The 22,284-nt window shown below is 35.9% G+C and overlaps 1 protein-coding gene across 1 annotated transcript in view; it reads right to left on the reverse strand.

Moving 5' to 3' along the window:
• LOC113226097 (exportin-7-B) overlaps positions 1–19,704 on the reverse strand; it is a 65,503-nt gene extending 45,799 nt beyond the window's left edge. The window contains exons 1-7 of the mRNA XM_026458615.1: positions 19,631–19,704; positions 18,157–18,252; positions 15,429–15,532; positions 10,847–10,946; positions 5,257–5,364; positions 3,538–3,665; positions 1,878–2,073 (exon numbers count right to left, since the gene is read on the reverse strand). Of these exons, the coding sequence (XP_026314400.1) occupies positions 1,878–2,073; positions 3,538–3,665; positions 5,257–5,364; positions 10,847–10,946; positions 15,429–15,532; positions 18,157–18,252; positions 19,631–19,636 (738 nt within the window). The 5' untranslated portion in view covers positions 19,637–19,704. The remainder of the gene's footprint in view (positions 1–1,877; positions 2,074–3,537; positions 3,666–5,256; positions 5,365–10,846; positions 10,947–15,428; positions 15,533–18,156; positions 18,253–19,630) is intronic.
• Positions 19,705–22,284: the final 2,580 nt, after the last annotated feature.

Consider the following 22,284-nt stretch of genomic DNA (forward strand, 5'->3'; position numbering starts at 1 on the left):
TATACTTTACGCTGTTGGCATATATATCGTTGACAGTTCAATACCTATTATAACAAGTTACGACGTTTTGATTTTATATTCAAATTTCAATCAATATGCTGCCTACCTAGCGGTGAATAGCTGAACGACGACGAATTCGAGATGATTACTTAGTTCTCAAAAAAAAAGAGGCGACCATATTGCAGCGACATAAGGTTTACTTTCGTTAGTTGTAACAAAAAAATTATTACGATAAACAGCAAATTGAACATTAATTAAAATTAAATAAAATGAGACTCAATTATGATATATCATTTTTGCACTCCACAGTAGCGAATGCTTGTTTCTACGCTGCATGCTTCTACGATTTTCGAGGTTTTACGCGAGTTAACTGACACGACCCTAACATACAAATCGAGAATAGTGCATTGAGCCCACGTTTGCGAAACTCTGCGAACTGTTGTCACACGTGTCACGAAAACTAAGCACTTCTACTGTATTTATTATTCTGTGAGGCCAACAATAAAAATAGGACTAAGGAAGGCAATAACGCAATTATAGTACCGGCACGCTATGATGGCCGTTTTGACGTTTGTCCGCTCATCAAGTTTCGTATTAATTCATAACTACGTTGAAGGAGCTAATAGACGTACGTTGTTGTCAATAGTGACGTGCAGTAAACTTTATGGATGTATAATTTTACGACACAACTCGGCATTTTTTATTCGAAATTCTTATTTCTTAAAAATGAAATAATACGATCTTCACTTATAGGACCGCTGTCCTGCACAACTTCTACCTCCGGCAAACTCGCGTCAAAGCTCAATGCAAAACAAAGCAGTTTCGAATTGACGATATATTAAGTAAACATTTTTATTATCGTTTTATTCAAATTTTTTAATCAGCTACCCCTAGCAATACTAGTTATAAATCTAAAAACTTATAGATGTTATTCCCATTTGATTATATTTTTTTCGATTATGAATTGACATTTGACCTCTCTATTGTAATCTGTAAAACGGTCATCATAGGCCGGTACTGTAGTAATCATTAGAACGTATTATATATAATATTCCCGTCTAATTTTACCTTTAACAATCTATCGACAAAACTGTCGATAACAATAAGATAGAATAGAAACAGTCCTAATATTTAAAATTTTATGAAAACTGGCAACCCTGCAAATGTCATTTGCAGGGTTTCATTTGCAGACCACCTTTTTTTTTCATTTTGATGGTTCAGTAGTAAGGTTACCAATAGAGAGAATGCCTTTGCTCCGGTACTCATAGTAAATGGAAATTTAAATTTGTAGTGGGCAACATCAATATAGTAGGAAAAAATGTACTAGATACTTCATATTTTGATTGACCAGAACTGATCAATCCTCGTACGTTTTAAGATCTTTATGAATTTGTATAAAATTTAACTAAAATATATCAATTACATTGTGGGTTACGATTGCAGTTTGAAGTAACTCGCATTTACGCCATTTACCTTTTTCCAATCATTATCTACACACTGTAATCTTGCCGACCAGTACCAACAAAAATTACGTAACACATACATTGATTTGGCTTCGTTAAAATTTCAAAGATCAAGTTTATTTACTAATCGGCAAGATTTGAGACCCGCTACTAAATAGTAAATTGTGACTTACACGCACTTAATTCATCGTTGATTTCGCGATAAACATTATTAAAATGTATTTTGCTTGATATTGAAGCGGATTCTCGGTAATTTTTGCTATAAAATCGTTACTTTCAAGTGAAAAAACTTTAGCAGACAGCCATTTCATACAAGTAATATTTTGAATCGACATGTGACAAGTTAACATTGACAGGTGAAAGTCGTTCGATTTTTCTAATATTTATTGCCATAGGATTCTGGTACACTTATACCTGGACAGTGCAGAGGTCATCGGAAGACTCATCACTCGTGGTTCCGATGAAATCGAATGTGAGGCAGTTGAGCGCGAGCCGCAGCAATGCCGCGATAAGCGCATGCTGCCGTTCGTCGCTGAGGTCCAACGTCTTGCCACGTGCGGCGCTTAACAGGGAGCAGGCCAGGCGGAACATTTCGTACAGTTGTGTGTCTCTGGAAACAATAATAATTAAATAAAAATGTAACTCTTCACTACATTCGCTATATAGACTAACGTTAGTAACTTTGTGGGGTGGTATTCAACCCCAAAACTAGATACGTCTAAAAAGGTAGGTCCATGTTTTATTTCTTTTTGTTACTTGAATAATAAATAAGAAAAAGAATTCTGTTTATAGAAAATTACTCTTTATTCAAAATTAACCAAATATCTTACCAACGATTAAAGCACTTAACGAAACAGTACAGTTTTGACATCATATAAAACTAGTTTATGGAATTTGTCTCACAAACAAAGATAATCGACTTTTTTTTAAATCTTACATTTAAGAAGCTTTACCATGTGCGTTAATGGTAATGTCGCTCTGTAATGCTACTTAATTTATACATCTTACCTAGATTAAGACTATTTAAATATATTTTGTACAGTATCTTGGCTTCGTTCGACGTAGGAACGGCCAGTATACTGTTACACCACCCAGTCTGTCGTATGTTAACCACACTGCCCAACTTTCTCCCGAGTCTCTCGATCAGAACACATTCCATCAAAACGTGGTAAACGTCTTCAATGACGCCGCATTTGTTACAATATGGAGTTGGTGTAATGCCCATCAGAAAGGTAAACTTCTTTGAATGAATGTCCCCAGAATGCAACCTCAGAGCCGTCACAACATTAAGGGTCGTATTCTAGAACTCTACTCAATGCTCAAGTCAGGATTTGAGTATGGTTTAAAGCACTCGAAATCATACTCAAGTCCCTGCCATTAGGGTCGTATTTCCAGTGCAATCCTGACTTGAGCATTGAGTAGTGTTCTAGAATACGACCCTAAGTCTGTTCAGCATACAGTTATCAATCCACGGAATTTCCAGTGGCTCTGGTTGATAATCGACTTAAACAACAACAAAACAAGTATTTTGAGATTAAGTAAAGATCATTTCAGTAACTTATAAAGAAAAAACAAAAGTGGTACTTTCGTTACGCAATAACTTTGTGAAGCGATTTTGATGATTCTTTTTTTTTGTTGCAAGAGGGTACTTTAAAAAATATTCCAAGTCTAAAGGTGGCAAACTAGGGGAAGAATCGGGCACTTTTTGGGTAAGAGATGTAATTCCGAACTTTTAAGGCCTTTTTTTAAAAAAAAAAGTTACAATTAATTTGAAGACAAACAAGTCGGACGCCTAATGTTAAGCGACACGCCTGTCAGTAGCAGTTGTACTCAGAGCTTTATATCGCAAAGGGGCACTGTCACTGCACCCGTCACCCTGAGATATAAGTTCACAGATCCCATGTGCCTGTAATTTCACCAGCGCTCTAATCCTGCAAAAACGAAACGCAGTAATGCTCACACTACTGCTTGGCGGCAGAAACAGGAAAGGCAGTACTTCCTTGGACGAACTCTTTCACAAGGAGCCCTATTGGCAACGTGGCGGATAACTCTGACATCGGGATGGTATACACACCTGAACGAGCAAGCAATCTTTCTGTGCTTTGCGAGCGAGCGGTTGGCGTCCGCCTCGGAAACTTGGTTCATCTCGATGACAAGTTGTGACAGCAGCTGGACGCCGATTGTGCACATCTCCGCTGGGTTCTGGAATGTAGATAAACGATTATACCTATACTTTAGCCAAATTCGATGAAGAACAAATTATTCACAAACAAAAAAAAAATTACTGTTTTCACCTCAAGACGGTTACCACAATTTCGATATTTTTCCAGGAAATTCGATTCGGGTTATAATAAAATCTCGTAACTCAAATTTGTGGAATTGAGAAAACACGATTTAATAATTTTAAAAAATACTGTCCCGAAAAACACGTTATATGCCTCGGCGGAAAGGGAGTTGCCTGAGGGCGCGTTTATTTAACACGAATTTCATCGCGAGCACGCCGCGCTCTATTTATTTATATTATTTATTTAGCCTTTTCGCTTTAACTAGAGACGTTTTAACAGGGGGACGTCCTACGTTACCACGTCTCGGCAAACGTAACGTAGTACGTAAGTTGGACCGACGATCTGAAGAGTGGTAGTGTAGTGGGTAGTGATTGGATGCGGAAAACAGGTGATCGGGCACTACGGCGTACACTTAGGTAGGCTTATGTCCAGCAGTGGACTGCAATAGGCTGATTGATTACGTTTTAACTTAAATCAACCCCTCCTACGTAAAGTATCGTATGTCGAAATTGCCAAGTTTACAAAAGAGCGTTTTAAAGTTTTGAATTCTCTGAAAATAAGCATAACACGTGACTTTCGCATTTCTCAGTTTTATACGGACAAGGTTTCCTATATTGTGTTGCAAAACCTTGCAAACAAAACACGAACTATGATTATTCTGTATGTGGGTCTTGTGAGAAGTATACTAGAGTACTGCAGCATAATATGGTCACCTATTTATAACAATCATATCAACAGGATAGAGACGATACAGAAACGCTTTGTTCGTAGTCTTGCTTCAAAATTGGTATTAAGAAAAAAACTTGTAACATATCGACTCATCCGTAGAACAAAGATCTACTCGTATATGCAAGACTACCTGTTTTCAGGACATAGTACATTTCGTTCGTTCTTCTTCGCTGTGGATGTCAGATCGGTCGTTGTTCGATTTTATATTTCCGAAACGAAATAAGATATACAGGGTTACAGGAAAAGTCGTGCTAGATCCGTTAAGGGCGTGGAGTACTCATCATTTCTGACTTATTTTACTATGAAACACCCTACCCTAAACTTAACCCTTTTCGAGATATTTGACTTTTATTTTTTTTATTCAAAATTGCCGATTTTTAGGCTACTAAATTTAATTTTGTTTATTTTGTGTGTCTTATTATTATAATTATTGCATTTTTACATGTGTGATAAGATGCTTTAGGACCTCAATCATTAAAATAGTGAATAAGTTAATTCAATACGCCGTAGTAGGAAAGAGAAAGTTAAGAAATTAAAAACAAAATTAGAAAGTTTATTTTTCTCTAAGGGATATCTAAAAAAAATATTATGGTAGTTGATCGGCAGATAAGTTATAAAATATCTACGTTTCATCAGCTATCTTTTTTGATAGTTGTTATTGAGCTACAAATTTGTTTGTTTATGGTTAGTGTCATAGTTTTACTTGTATTATATAATTTGTATCTTGTAACTGTGCCAAAATAAATAAAATAAGGTGTAAGTCAAAGTATTACAAATACCTGTAGAAAACTCGATATCGCGTTGAGGACATTGTGGAAGACGAATTCGTCTTTTACAGTGTCGAACCACCCCAGCTTAGTGATCCGAGCGAATAACGACACTAGTGCCTGAAAAATATAACACATTATTGGTTTACACTTGATTGTCGAACAATATATTTGTTTTTAATTAATAGATAAGTAGGAAATGAAACTTTTTTTCTGATCCAAATATACGCGATTAGTTTTTTCAAACAAACTAACGTTTCGGGTCTTTTACAGTCAGTCAGCTGTGACCATAGGACCTGTAAATGGCCCGAAATGTTGGTTTGTTTGAAAGAACAAATATACAAGATTTTGAACAGAAAAATATAATTTCAGTTCCTAGGTGTAAAGGCGCATTTCCATTATGTCGTAACTTTTAATTTGTCGTTAGACGACTGTTTTAGCCTGTTCCAATATCACGACCATTTGTCGTGACTGTGTCGTGGACTATTTTTTTTTTATATAATATCAAGTGACGTGACGAACAAGTCGTGATGGTAAGCTACACGCATGTCCATAACAGTTGCAGTGCCAGACAAAGCTTTAAATCGTAAATATATGAAGGGCACTGCCACCCTGAGACATAAATTGACAAGTCTACCGTGCCTATAATTAATTTTACCAGCACCCTTACGGCGCGTGTACACGCTAAGAAATTCGTCGTGTCTGCAACGAGAATGACCTTGTACACGACAAGAATTTTGTCGGATCTAGCCACGAAAATATTTCGTGTCTGTTGCAGAAAAGAAACTGATGAGTATGTACACCATACGAATGCTTTCGGGCAGACGTGTGTAGGGTAAACGTGTCAGTGCACTTCCAGGTAGCTGTCGTTTTAGTACCGACTGTGTGAACAAATATGTTGATTACTAATAAAAAAATGATGATTGCAAATTATATGTATAGAATAATGAATATTTCTCTCCATGCCTCAAAAGTACGTCGTTTATCTTTATAAATCTCTAAGGTTTTGTCTTCTACTAAACTTATAAATAAATCATGCATTTTATTAGTCGCAATGAAATTAGTGGTCCAACAGTTAGTACTTTGCAAAATCAGTCAACGCGAATAAACGTTCGTTTACTGACAATGCGCCCTATGCAATAGCGGCAGAGCGCGTCGCGTCGGGGATAGACAAGATTTTTTTCTTGTCCGGCGTCGAGGCTGTGTACACAGTTCGTGTGTAGAAACGACACGAATTCTTGCATAGACCCAGCGACTTTTCTTAGCGTATACACGCCCCCTTACCCTTCGAAACTGGAACATAGTAATGCTTGGCGGCAGAAATAGGTAAGGTGGCAGTACTTCCCTGGATGAACTCTTTCACAAAGAGCTCTACTGTTACATTTTTTTTTGACGTTTTTTTATCGTTCAACGTGTCTAGCTGTTCCCACTAAATTGCAACGACAATTTAGCAGTTTACGGCAGCCGCCTTGTCGTTTGCACAACAAAACGTGACGACAATAGTAACTGCGATTATCTGTCCTCTCATTTTTATTGTGACGTTTTATTTATCGTCAGTCGACTGTCGTTCTAGCTCCTCCCATTGTCTTGACAGTCTGTCGTCGTAATGCCAAAAACTTTCTCACATTCGGTGTTCTAATTACCGTAGCCATTGCTTTTTCTCGCATATTATACCCAACAGCATTGAAATATGAAAACTTTAAGCTAAACTATGAATATGTCTAAATGGCATTAGAATAGACAAAGTATTTTTTAAGTTATTAAGACACAAATATTTTATGGAAACGGTAATTAGATCTAATTACCAAAGCCATGGATCCCGTGACTAGAATGTTCAAACATTTTTAAGAAAACCTAAAGAAAATGAGAACAAGTAACAACATGTTACAATATCGAATTCTTAGGTTTTCGCGATTGTTACACATTGGAAATCAAACTATTTTGATTTTATTTCTATAGACTCAACCGTGACCATGGGACCTGTAAAGGGTCCGAAAACTCGGTTGGTTGGAAAAACAAATATACGCGATTTAAATCCGGAAAAATAGTTTCATTTCCAACATATTACAAAACAACTAATAACAAAATATTTTATAATATATAATCGGCTGTTCTTGTAACAACTGTGATTAATAATAAGAAAGAATTGGATTAATTTTTAATCATTACCACTAACCAAACATTTTTGCTACACCACCGTGACTACGTGAATTTCTTTACGTTATTCGAACAAAGTAGTAAAGTATTTTCACAATAAATAGGCTAACCTCACAAACTAGAATTTTTGTTTCCGAAATGACGTTTGTTCGAATTTTCATTACACCGAAAACCGAATTATAGCGAAACCGTTGTTCTTTCAGAATATGTTGGATGTATATCGCAAAGACACGATTAGTTTCGTTTATTAAGTTAGATTTAAAAGAAAAATCATTTTCTTCCTAAAATTACTTTCGAGATTATGAAAATTCGAGCAAACGTCATTTCTGGAAAATGTCATTTAGGACTGCTGATAGTTAACCCAATAAATATATTAATATCATGGCTGTAAAAACTTTTTTTAATAATATCAAGTGACAGCACGAACAAATCGTGCGCCTGATGGTAAACTACACGCCTGTCCATAACAGTTGCAGTGACACTCAGAGCTTTAAATTGCAAAGATCTGAGGGGCACTGCCACTACTCCATCGGGTTCATCCCCTTTGCCATCCTTAGAGGTGGAATATTTTCTTCAAATTTTAATAGGACCACAATATAACTGCCTCCGTGGCCGAACGGTTACCATGCCGGACTGCCACGCAGAGGTCCCAGGTTCGATTCCCGGGCCGGGAGAAATAGTTGTATGGCCTACAATTATTTCTCTCGTGAGTTTGGGTGTAATTTGTGGTTGTCTATGTGTGTGTCCATGGCACCCGCGACACAGGGTTTCCCTAGTGCGGGGCTATGTTGAGTGTGTGCGTTATTTATTTATTTATTATTTATACATATATTTATGAGGTACACCCTGTCTAAGAAAAAAAAAATATCGAAATCACAAATGTCGAAGTAATCGCGCAACATACACACAAAAAAAACAGCCGTATTGTGAAACTCCTCCTTTTTTGAAGTCGGTTTAAAATGAAAGGATGTGCAAATAAAGAATACATTCTCATAATAATTTTAAATTCATAAAATAATTTTTAAATTCACAAAGTAATTTTAATAAATTATAATAAAATAATTAAGTATATTTATATTTTTATTATATTTAGCAGCTCGTGTGCTATTTGGAGATGGACAGTAAGTTCGCTTATTAGATGTTACTTGTTTAAAATTATATTATACAAAAATGTGTTTCACTGTTACGAAGATATGTACGTTAACACATATATTTATATTCTATTGGGATACCAAATAAGTAAATAAAACAAAATGCATAATCACAATTTTATTTCAGGAAACAAATATAAGTTATTTAAAAAAGAAATAAGCAACAAATAAAACACAGTAACAATTAAAATGAAAATTAACATTAAAATTTAAAATAAAAAATTACATAAAATTTAAGATTTTAAATCCAAAATTGAAAATTGTAAATTCTAAAATATCAATAAGAAATATTTCTTATTTTTATAATAATTAAATAAATATAATATCAGAGTATCATACCTCTGTAGGTGAGAGCTAAAGGATCTTAAGTCCATATTTTACAATTCAAACCGTTTTACAAACAAGGCTTTGAAATGCTAAAAATCACGTAATGGCAAAAGATATTAAGTACCATCGTCATTTGCTTTTTATTTAACATATTTTACTTGAACGCCTAAAGAGCCTCATTCTCTTTGCGTTGCACTTCCGCTGTGACGACGACTGGAGATCTTTCATGGTTATGTTGCACGTTATAACAATAATAATAATAAATCTTTATTTACATTACGGACAACAAGGATCCATGAAGTGTTAGTAACAAATATAGCTTATAATTAGGTTAGTAGTTAAATTCTACTATGGATTTTGTGGTTGTTATTAAATGTCGCAATTAAGCATGCGTAATAACGCACACACTCAACATAGCCCCGCACAAGGGAAGCCCTGTGTCGCTGGTGCCATGGACACCAGTGGCGAGGCTTCCAAATAACTCGATTTTCACCGGCTTGCCTAAAATTTTCCACGTATTATCAAATACTAGTTTTAGAGCTAAATTTTAAGTGTAGAATTATTTAACCAGTGAAATGAAGTGTACTCGTACCTTGTGTGCCAATAAGTTGTGTTTAAGAGTCGCCAAGGCGCCTAATTTTTTCTTAAGGTAGGTTTTTGTTTTGCTAATGTTTTTGCTAACAACAATTTTCAAGCGTCGCCACTGATGGATACACACAGACAACCGCAAATTACACCCAAGCTCATGAGAGAAATAAATGTAGGCCATACAAATATGTTTCCCGGCCCGGGAATCGCACTAGAGACCTATGCGCGGCATGGTAACCGTTCGGCCACGGAGGCAGTTGATATTATTGCATACAATACTTTCTAATCTATTATTGATAATAAATGCTCTATTTATGCACAACACGTAATTGTATATGAGTTTGAGAATTTTTATTTATATTCACGTTTTATTTAACCTTGAATAACGTTCAAAAGAAAATTCAAATTCATTCGTAACGTTTTATTTATCGTTAAGACGTTAGTCGCGTCTAGCCTGTTCCCATATCACGACTAGGGCATCGAAACCCGGACCTACTTTGAAAACCCGGGTTTTCGGGTAAATAGAATAGTCAAAACCCGGGCAGACCGGGTTTTTTCGAGCTTTTCGATATTTTTGTTACATTAAAAAAAACTGTCTTCCTATACTGATTTTCTACAATGGAACAAAGGAGAATTATCATAAACGAAACAGGACTTTCGAAATTACAAGACATTTTATAAAGTCTTAAAGAAATCTTCCATTCCATTTTACGCATTGCTAGTTTACTTGGTTGTTGGGTAGGGAAGAAACGTAGCAACTACGTTTCTTTACATGTAATTATTTGTCTAAGCGTGTTTTTATTACATTTATTATTGTATTCGAAGTGGTTTGTACATAATAAATAACAAAAAAAAAATTAAGTAAAATACTCGAAAAACCCGGGTTTTTAAGATCAAACCCGGGTTTCTTTGTAACCAACAGAACTGGGAAAACCTGGGTTTTCCCGGACCGAGTAAACTTGAGCTCGATGCCCTAATCACGACTATGTGTCGTGACTGTGTCGTGGACGTTTACTTTCTCGTTGAACGGCTGTCGTGGCTAGCTGTCCCCACTAGATCGTGACGACAATTTATCGGTTTCTCACTTTGTCGTTTGCACGACAGAATCGTTTGAAGTTGCGATTATCTGTTGTCACATTTTTTCCTGACGTTTTATTTATCGTCAGACGACTTTCGTTCTAGCTCTTGTCACGACAGTCTGTCGTCGTAACCACAAAAAGTCGTGAACGTGAGTTAATCCTATGTACTATATGTGAACAACTTCATTTCAAACATACAAACCACGACACTTTAAACTGCACGACTATCTATCGTCATGACATAATCGGAACGCGCCCTCATATGCTGTAAATTACTAATAAAATGTCATTGGCTCTTACCTGTACGACAAAATTGGCCAACTTCGGTCTAGTGGCGAGATAGTTAAGGACATAGTTTCTGATGTCCAGTCTTTGCTGCACTGTCAGACTTGTTGTGGACCTGTAATAACATAACTTTATTGTGTAACTGTTCTGTTGTAACTTTACAATTTAATTTAAACACGTTCACATATTTGTTTACAATCATAGCCATTTGTTTGTCTGTAACACGGAAGAAAAAAAATGGAAGTGCCTTAACCCTCGATACTATTACAATCGATGGTCGCCAAAACTCACATATTCTTAATTTGAAACACTACAAAATCTTGATATTGATTGGTCGTAGTTTCAAATTTTATAAAGAAATAACAAATCTGGATTGTAATATATAATTTAAACTTTACCCTGTTGGTATATCGTTGTAAGATCAATACCATCAATACCTATTATTGCAAGTTACGACTTTTTGATATTGAAATTTTAATCAATGTGCTGCCATCTAGCGGTTAATAGCTGAACGACGACGAATTGGAGTTATTAATTTAGTTCTCCAAAAAGGAAGCGACCATATTGCAGGGGTAAGCTTTACTTTCGCATCTTGTAACAATAAAATTATTTCGATAAACATAAAATTTATTAAAATAAGTCTTTCCGGTGATATGAAATACTTCCACGGATAATATTTTTGGAGAGCATTTTTTAAGATTTTAGAGAATTTGCACGAAATAATGATACAACCGTACCAATGTGAAAACGGCGGACTGAGCTCAGACAGATCTTTCGAGACCTATAGTTGGCACGCGCCAGACGCTAACTACTTCTACTTTATTTCTTGTTCTGTGGTACGTAATATAACACGTAGTAAACGCTTCTTATACGATTTTATGCGCGTGATGTATTTGTCCATTTTGTTAGGTTTACACTCAGTGATTTCTGCAGTGTTATTTTATGTCCATGTTTAAAAGTGTATTTCTGTTGGTGAATCTAAGAAATAAAATAAAATATTATTATAACTTGTAATAATTATTAATACAAAGATAGAACACTAAGAAAAAATTATTTCGATCCGGTAGCTATAAAGGTACCTGGCTGAGTGAAGAACAGGTTTCATAGATTTCTCACAAGATGGCGCTACGGCAAAAAATCGTTAAAAACCTAAAACAAAGATCTGCATCAAGCACATAGAAAAATTCGTAAGGTCCGCTAGTTCGTTCCGTGGCGTAGTTGGCATAGCGTCTGCCACGGTTTTTGCTGGAAGACATTGGTTCAAATCCAGCCAGATCGAAGGAATTTTTTCTTAAGTGTTCGTACAAAATTCCTACAAATCTATGTGCAAAATTTTATTAACATTGGTTAACTGAAAGTGAGTGAAATTCAATTAACCAGATTGATCCCCTAATTTACCTCCCTTAGAAAAAAGAATAATTTTCTTCAATTTTCAATGGAACCAATACTGAGGTATGGGGATGAAAGGGGTTTCAAACAAAAAAAGAAACTTCGAAATCGGATGTAGAAATGGATTGGATCTTGTCTTCTTGGAGGTCCTCTCCTACCAGACTAGTCCATCAAATTCTTTAACCAGGAGTAATGTCCTCTGCCCACACATAGTTTTCCAGCAGTTTTACCCAAGTACATAATTACCACTATCGCAGACCCCATTAAACTATTGTCTTCGCTGGCATGGACCCCTTTTAGCTTGAAGTGGATCCCAACACTTTGGGAATCATCATCAACCTACTTATTCACCCCGCTGCTGGGCACGGGGCTTCTCAGAAGAGGGTTTAGATAGATAGATAAATAAAACGATTATTGTCTTGCATCACACACACAACAATTTAATACAGTAAATTGATTAAAAGGGACACACAGAAATCAAAATTAAAGAAAACAAAAACATGCAGCAACATAAATTAAAAAACTAATAGTAACCTAATTATCAACAGCTTGTATGTGCTAAAGCAAGCCAAATAGGTCGTGACTCAGTGCAAAATTTGCTCAACAGCAAGGCACTGATTTTCAGCCACCACCTTCGAGAGTAGCACGTTGCGGTGCATCAAAAGCAAAAACATTGCGAAGTGGATGTAGTGTGCATATAAGTTAGTATCACGTGAATATTATTTATGTATGTATGTATGTAAACATTATTGTACAACACAAACAAATTACAAATTAACAAAGAAATAGAACGTTATTGTACAAAGGCGAGCTTATCCCACAAAGGGATTTCTTTCAGCTAACCTTTGAATAATTGAAAGGAAAGTTGGTTCCTGGGTGGGCAATAAAATTTAATAAATCATTAAATCGAATGCTACATACTCAATAATTCAAGAATAAATTTATTATATCAAATGTACACACGAATACACAATATTAAATAAATGATGAGACACTAATATATATAAAATATATAATAAAATGAATGTATAAAATAAGACTGTAACTAAACATGTGAAATGTAAATAAATATTTTGTAAGCTCTAACATGAGGAATCTAAATAATCCCAAGATTTCAAAAGGGCACCTGTGAAAGCCCGAACCGAGGGTGACCTGAGGGTGAGGGTCTGACTTGGACTAGGAGAAGGTTCCACATACGAGCAGAGTTCACTGTGAACGATTCAGAATACTTTTGTGAACTGTGTTGTGGAATGACGAGGGAGAAATTAGTACCGGAACGCAGGCGGTCACCCATAGCCTGGCGGTATTGGAAACGCTCACGAAGATAGCTAGGAGTAGAGTGATGGAAAAGGATTTTATATAGGAAACATAAAACGTGCGAATTTCTACGGAGACGGATAGGCTGTTTGATAAGTATTATGTACATTATAAAAAAGGTTTAAGCCACAGTCCGCCATAGTGGCCCAATGCGGGACTTCGCAAATTTCCGAGGGTTGTGAACGTTCTCATATTATTAAAAAGGATGAACGTAGATGATAGAGTGAAATACGTTGATTTAAAGAGACACGTTTATTGTTCGGTCACCAGAATATAAGTGTCAAAATATACAATTTAAATTAAAAGGTAAACTTACAATACAATACAAATATATTATTGTTTTTTTTATATATATATAACAAATATTACAAATATAACAAATATTTTATTATATTTATTGTATGCGGACAAATACATAATAACAATACAAACAAGCAAAAATTACAGGTACAACAGGCGGCCTTACTTCTAAATAGCAATCTCTTCCAGGCAACCTTCGGGTTACAGGAAAAACAGTAAAATAAAATTATTTGAGGGCGCAACAGAATACACGTATTACACATATACAAATGAAGAAAATAATAATAATAAATAAATTATATACATATATACAGGCTGTATATTTGAAAGTGGGGCATACTTATAGAGTGCGTTATATTCCTGATTCTGAACCCAAAGAAATAATGAACTAATGAACTTAAACTTTACAAAAAATATTTTTTAAATCGACTACTACTCGAGAACAACATTAGTTATCGCAATCTATGCACATCACTATTATTGCTCCGACGCAGTGGCGGGTGGCGACACGGCGGCGAAAAACAAAGCACGGGTCGGGAGTTGGAGGCGCGAGCGCATACGCGAAATTGCTCAGTGCACGCGCGACCTTGATCTAACGAAGACACGTAAATTATTTGTACTTCCGCTCGCCCGACAGCCGCAAAATGGATATTTATTGTAACGTCGAATTGACTGAGATGGTGCGACTGCACGCAATAAGTGGTGATAGTGTGAGGCAAGCTATTGAAATGTTCCCAAATCGGAGTTTACGCAGAGGAGGTGAGCAGTGTCGAAGTGTTGCGTGAGAGGATTATCTCAGCATTTTATACTGTGAGACAAAATGTGTTTGTGTTGTACAATTTAAAACAAAATTTACTATGCCGTGCTAGACTATGCATTGTGGAAAACGGTGGATATTTTGAACATTTGCTCCGTACCACGTAAGTGTAAATAAACTGTAAATAACTAAAAAATCAATCATTGTAAATAATTTAATTTCACATTTTTAACTACGCCAAAAACCTCAATTCTTATTAAATGGTAACTAATTACGAAATCATAAACTTATCTTTTTTAGTACGTAAAACATTTCGATGATAGTTCAAGTAAAAAATAATCAACATAAGCCAAAACGTAAATGTGAAATCATTGTTATTGTTGCTGTCTCACTCGGCGCTCGCTTGGTAGTATTCCCATTGCACTCGAAATCAAGCGTAAAGGGAAACGGTTTATTCCTATGTACACTTCAAAACACATTTTGTTGATTTATTTTTTGTTCTATCCCATATACTAATTTTATTTTAGTCTATGTTAAGTTGTAACATGATTTACTATGACATGTATGAATGTCTCACTTTCAAATATACAACCTGCATAATATTACGTTACTACGCATAATAAAAATAGGAGAAAATAATAATAATTAAAGTATAAGAACTACATTTATTATTCTCACGAGAGAAATAAATGTAGGCCATACAAATATTTCTCCCGGCCCGGGAATCGAACCTGGGACCTCCGCATGGCAGTCCGGCATGGTAACCGTTCGGCCACAGAGGCAGTTAAATGAATCATATAATAAATCATAGGTTATTATATTATATTATCTTACCTGCTTATAAGTTTAGCAAGGGTAGTAGCGGCAAGTAGCTGCGAGTAGCTGGAGTCGGCGCGCTCTAGTAGCATCTGGCATTTGCTTAACGTGTCCGGTGACTCCTGGAAGCAGTAATACAACAGTGTCGATTACACACAGTTTTGATTATCTTTCTCATATTTTCGTTTTTTTTAACCGACTTCAAAAAAGTAGGAGGTTCTCAATTCGACTCTATGTTCTTTTTTTTGTATGTATGTTACACGATAACTCCGGTATTTGTGAACCGATTTTCATGATTCTTTTTTTTTTGTTGGAAAGGGGGTACTTCCATAGTAGTCCCATTTCATTTTTAAGCAGTTCATCCACCTCTAATTAAAGAATAAATTTTGAGTTCTCCTTCAAATCCTTACACTTAGATACTCGTTCGATTGCGATTGAAATATTCGATTTACTAATCGATTACAAAAACTTTAATTGGATGAACCGAATGTTTTTTTTCGTACAGCACTATGCAACCATAGACAAGTCATAGCTGTATAGATAAAAAATAACCTCCCTTGTGAACTACCATTTTTCAAATATAATTTTACGCTGCTATTCAAATAAATATTCTTGGAAAAAGTGATGAGATATCAAGTTGAAATCTTCGAAATATGCGTGAAAGTGTTATTTATTCAATTTATTGAGTGATTGCTTTAGAATTTTAACATAACAGGTTTGTTTACTTTTTGTTGAAAATGGATTTTAACAGATTAGTCTGTTTCATACGAAATTGCATGCCTATTTTTATACCTATTGATTTGTAAAGCATGTTTCAATAAAAAGATGTATCAAGATTGTTTACATTTAGTTATGTACCTAAAAATAAATGGACTACAGTTTGTTTATAATTATTAATAACAAAGATTTTTATTTATTTTTTTGACCAACTCCAAATAAAGGAGGAGGTACTCAATTCGCCTGTATGGTTTTTTATGTATATTACGCGATAGCTCCGGCTTGTGAACCGATTTTGAGATAATTTTTTTGTTTGTGTCTTGTTGTGTTGTGGCTAACTAAGCGATGAATGACTTTTGAGGTCGGTTTTTCGAGTACTCTGTACTGTATTCTTTTTCTTGTGTACACCACACTAGAAAAAGAACACTTGTGGTATGCAAATAAATGTATTTTCTTTCTTTCAATCAACTGAAATACAGTAAACCGAAAGTAGAAATGGAAGTAAAAAAGCCCTCAGCTCTCATAATCCTTGGATCATCGGGCCACTCTGGTCCAGTGTCGGTATGTACGCTGTGTACAGTCCCGCACACAGAGCGTCATCATAGACGCCACAACGAAGCCGGACCAGCCCCCTCTGGCATGAGTTCTCATCATCGGGCAAGATATTAGTTGCTATATTTTTAATTCTTCTTTCTCACACAAACTTTGTTATAATACCTACATGCACTCAAATGCGTACCATAATGTTATATACAAAGTGGTAGGTAACATAAATTAAGTTCATTATGAACCCTGTAAGGTCACAGCAAATGACAAAAATCTAATTAAATTAAACTAATTCTAACCCTATTCTATTTACTAAAGCCTTAAGATTATTACAGGTACAAATTGCTCATAGTGTATTTGTTGAGATTTTTTTTAATCATAATAATCATTTATATAAATTTTCTTTTATAACAATATAATTTATTAAACATATTATCTATATTATGTATTAAATATTATAATAATAATGTATATTATTAATTGGACATATCCCTATCATCTAAGTATTCTGAGAAAAAAGGCGAGGAGAACATTTCTAATACAGTTCTGTAAGGGATTCACATATGACTGGTTTCAAATCAAACAACGATTGTATATACTGTGAAGATCTGGAGGCTGGCTTTTGCCTGGAAAGGTTGGCTGCTGGCTCTTCTTCGGGTTTTTCTATTTATGTCAAGCTTAGGCTGTTTTTAGACTGTGTATCTATTGGCGCCAGAGGGCCTTTTATAGGTGAGCGAGGCTTCCTTTTCCCACCAAAAGTTACCCCTTTGTACTATTTATTCATCTTTCACAGGTTAATCATTACAAATAGTTTTCTATTATACATTTCTTACTGCTAATTTGTACATAACGTCTTAAAAACTATATAAGTGGTACATAACAACTTCAGTCAAGCGCCCGCGGCCCAAGTGCCCCCGCTTCAGGTGTATACGTAGTCGCCCTAGCTGCGTATGCGCTGCGTATGCCGCGTCGTAGCAAGACAATTCACCCTTACCAATTCAGTATTCGCAATGAAAAAACTTAATAATGGCAACATAGCTTTATCAACTGAAATAAATAAGTCAAGGGGAGGTTTATCAATAAAAAATATATGTTTTATCACACACTGCATGCCATGCTACGGCCACGGTACTTGAATTCATGTGCGATATATTGAACCTTATTAACCGACATCGATAAATGGAGGTTTTCAATTCGATTGTATTTTTTGTATATCACGCGATAATTCTGGCGTTTGTCAATCGATAAAAAAGAGAAAGAGAGAGGGTACCTAAATATTGGTCCCAATTAAATTTGAAGACAACATTCCAACTCTAACGGTGGCAAACTGGGGGATGAATCCGGTTTCGCGCATTTTTCGGTAACCATATGCAATATAACTTGGCAAACAGATGTAATTCCACGAACTAGGAGGTGGGTTTCTTTTATGATAAAAAATGTTATAAACAATATTTAAAGAACTGTAATCCAGTTTAATAGGTACCTGAAAGGCGACAACAGCTTTCTCGGCCTGGTCACGTACAACAGGATCCTGAGACTCGTACAGCTGTTTGCACAGCAGCTCTATCTGACGCACCTCCTGAAAAATATGAAATATTACTTTTAGAATTTAAATTATTCCTTCAGTATGCCACAAATTATTATAAAGTCCACGAAAGGAGCCTCCTTGGACGGCAAATGCCAAGTATGCAGGGAGCAATTAGGATGAATGATTGATAAGACTCATTGATCCGTTAACCTGTTGACTCGTTGATACATTGCTTTACTTTTTGGTTCAATCGAACAAAGGTTCTATCAAACGAATACTCTATTGAACAAAATGTTCTACCCAAACCAAGAGTGAGAAGGCGAACCGTGTAGTGAGTGGGGACTTCATGTGAGAGTGAGCAAGACAACAATAATATTGTGAATTGTTAAATAATCTCTAAAATTACAGACATGAAGTCAGATATTGCACGCATGACCCATGAAAATCTAAAATGATTGGGTTATTTAGAAGCTAGTAACCCGGGATATTGGGTCATAGGTGCGGTTTGAATCATTTTGATTCGATCAATCACGATCGACACATGTGTAGTTTTAAACCAATTTAAACAAGGCATTGACAAAGTGTGGGGTTCAAACCCCAGGGCTTACCTATCGCTGATTACGATTGCCTATTAAAATATCAAAATATCAATAGAACTATGGAGCTGCTTTGTTACATTATATTGATCTTCCTCTAAGAAGAAAGTGCAAGAAAGTCTAGGGGTTGCTCTTTGTGAATATTCATTAGAATATATTTATCATTTATAATATTTGTGTCAAACATCATAGATTGAGACTGTCGAGTACATAACCAGAAACAGAGATAAAATGTAATTTAACTTGTTTGAAAACTATTCTGTCAAATCATTCCGGTGACAACTGAGCTCGGATTGGCCAGCCCAAATTTGAAGCAATTGACAGGTGTCATCAATTGTTTCACTTAAAGTCAACCAATCGATCGTTTGACTTGAACTTTGCTATAATGGTAGAAAACTGCAAAATTACAAATGTAATATTTAATTACCGATGAAAAGTGATTCCGTTTGTATTGTAATTAAATGTTTTGCTGTTTTCCCACACCACCAAATGGAACAGCCCCCATGGTTAGAGATTATCTTTATGACAATAAATACAGAATATTTTTGGAATATAATGGAGATGTACACAGGTCAGTTGTTGGCACTGCACTATTCCAGTTTTCAAATTTGTGATTTCAGTGTTGATATTTAAAAATGATATAAGGCCCATTTGCCTGATGAATTTCCAGGGATAGATGGCCCTTATTTCGTCTCTATTTCTGGTTATATAGTCGATGAACGAGCCTGCAAGAGCTAAACGGGAAACAACCACGGATTTTTGTCATCTTTGTACGCAAAAGCTGTTTAATAACCTTATAGCGTTAAGTTTTTGTATCACTATACTATAATTACCACCATAATGGAAACCGGAGCATTAAAGTATATAAAAACTAAAGCTTTTAATCATAAATGTTTACAATACAGATCCAATTTAAGAATTTCACAATTTGGTTCATTCATCGTAATTTCAAGGCCTCGTCTATGTCAACAGTACAATGTAAATATAACCAAAAAGCCGGCATAATGTTGCCACTAACATTATACAGCTTTTCAAAACCATATAACACGTTAATACATCGTATATAAAGTGAAATTTGGATAAAATTTTAACCCGAGCGGAAGTTTACACGGGTGAAGTGGGCTACTTAAAAATGACGAAATCGTAATAATACAAGTTCGTTAATAGATAATAAGTGCGCGCAATAATTGAATATCTACTGTAGAATATGTTATAAGGTAATGAAAAGTGGAATTAAGTTAAAATCACATAGAAATCATAATATTTTGGTCCTCACCTGCTCTTCAGCCATCTTTGTTATTTTCTAGCATTAGGAATAACGTTTCGTCGTACGAAGTTTGGTTATTACGTCGTAAATTACATTTAAATTAGTTTTTGTGATTACTAATTCACATGTTACACAAATATTATTTCACAAGTCATTTATTTATACTTCATTTAAGTTTTTTCAATATGCCCGAACGTTTTTGAACAAAGAAAAACTAATTTTTGTAACTTTATAATTGAAAACAGCGTGAATCGGAGTGCAGTTACGAACGCGTTCAAATTTTGTTTTATCAGAATTTGTACGAAGGATTGGTAGATCGGTCACAGGATGGAAAAAAAATAAAAGATCGGAACAATACAATGGATCCTTATAGATGGAAAAAAATTGTCTTAGGGTCGTATTCCAGAACTCTAATCAATGCTCAAGTCAGGACTTGAGCAGACTTGAGTATGATTTCAAGCACTGGAAATACGACCCTAATGGCAAGGACTTGATACTCAAGTCCTGACTTGAGTGTTGAGTAGAGTTCTGGAATACGACCCTAAGAATGGATCTGTCTTTAACAGACGAAAAAAAGGAGGAGGTTCTCAATTCAACTTTATATTTTTTTGTATGTATGTTTGTATGTATTTACTAGGCAACAACATTTACTAAATTCCTCGGAATAATACAACCGTGCCGGCGCCGTTACACCAAAGAAAAGGCACCCTGCGCCTGGGATGTTCATTTTAGTTAAAATGTAAAAGCTTTCTTTTATAACATCAAGTGACGGGACGAACAAGTCGTGCGCCTGATGGTAAGCTGCACGCCATAATGGATGTAAGTTGGACGCCATATTGTCCTTAACAGTTGCAGTGCCACTCAGAGCTTTAAATCGCAAAGATCTGAGGGGCACTGCCACTGCACACGTCACCCTGAGACATAAGTTGACAAGTCCCATGTGCCTGAAATTTCACCTGCACCCTTATCCTTCAAAACCAGAACGCAGTAATGCTAACATTACTGCTTGGCGGCAGAAATAGGTAAGGTGGCAGTACTTCCCTGGACGAACTCTTTCACAAGGAGCTCTACTCTACTAAAACCTAAATAAATAGAGCTTATTTTGCCATCATAGCAACGCATGATGGCCGCTCGGCTTGAGCGCGATGAAATGCGTGTCATGGTACATAGTTGTCTATGTGCGTGTCCAATAAACGCGCCCTGAAGGCGCGTGTTCACTTTAAGCAATTCGACGTGTCTGCTACAGAAAAGATGAGAATGATCTTGTACACGACAAGAATTTTGTCGTATCTAACCACGAAAACTTGTTGTGTCTGTTACAGACGAGAAAATGATGAAAATTGTACACGTTCGTTTACTGACAATGCACCACACCCCGCCCCACATAAAAGCGGCAGACGTGTCGAGGGTAAACACGATTTTTTGCAAGTTCAGCGCCGAGGCATTGTAGGTATGTACACAGTTCGTGTGTAGAAACGACACGAATACTTGCATAGACACGGCGACGTTTCTTAGCGTGGACACGCGCCTTTAGTCTACCGCGGCTTTTATACTCTTTTAAAATTAACCCTGGCATATACTAGCAAAAGTCCCTGCAAAAGAATTTGACACGATAAAAGAAAAAAAATGTTGGAAAAAGAGACATTTTTTAAGCATTTTTTATCACCTTAATCAATTAAATTAAAAAATTCAGACCCTAAATTCATATTAGCGCTGTTTAACATTGTATACAGTCCGTTGGTGTTGTAATGCTACGAGTTATTTATGAAAACTTATGTTCAGCGTGGGTAACCACGCTTGTTCCTAGATTTTGGCAAGGACAAAAATCTTTGCTGAATAAGCCACGGTCGGATAAAAAATGTAAATATTTTATGCCACTTACTGTAGCAGATATGTTTTTACGCCGACTGCGGTGTCCGCTTTAGGGTTCGTGCAGCGTGCCGGCGATGTTTCGCAATTGCGGTCGCACAGACTCGCTACGACTTGTTTTAACACGTAGAACTAAATGGCTTAGTGCAGCGTGCCCGCTACCGGCGACAATCGGTCGTGAAATTTGCAGCGATCAGCCGTCGCAAGTCGCTTGCTACTACTACTAGATGATCAATTGATGTTCCTATTATTTATACATTATGTACCTATTACATAAGTAATTAAAATTATAATAATGGACCCAGATAGGTTAATTGATGCAGTTCGTAATCACCGCAGAATATTAATGGG

This window comes from Hyposmocoma kahamanoa, unplaced genomic scaffold, assembly GCF_003589595.1.
Source record: "Hyposmocoma kahamanoa isolate Upper Pololo Valley unplaced genomic scaffold, ASM358959v1 181, whole genome shotgun sequence".
NCBI classification, from domain to species: domain Eukaryota; kingdom Metazoa; phylum Arthropoda; class Insecta; order Lepidoptera; family Cosmopterigidae; genus Hyposmocoma; species Hyposmocoma kahamanoa.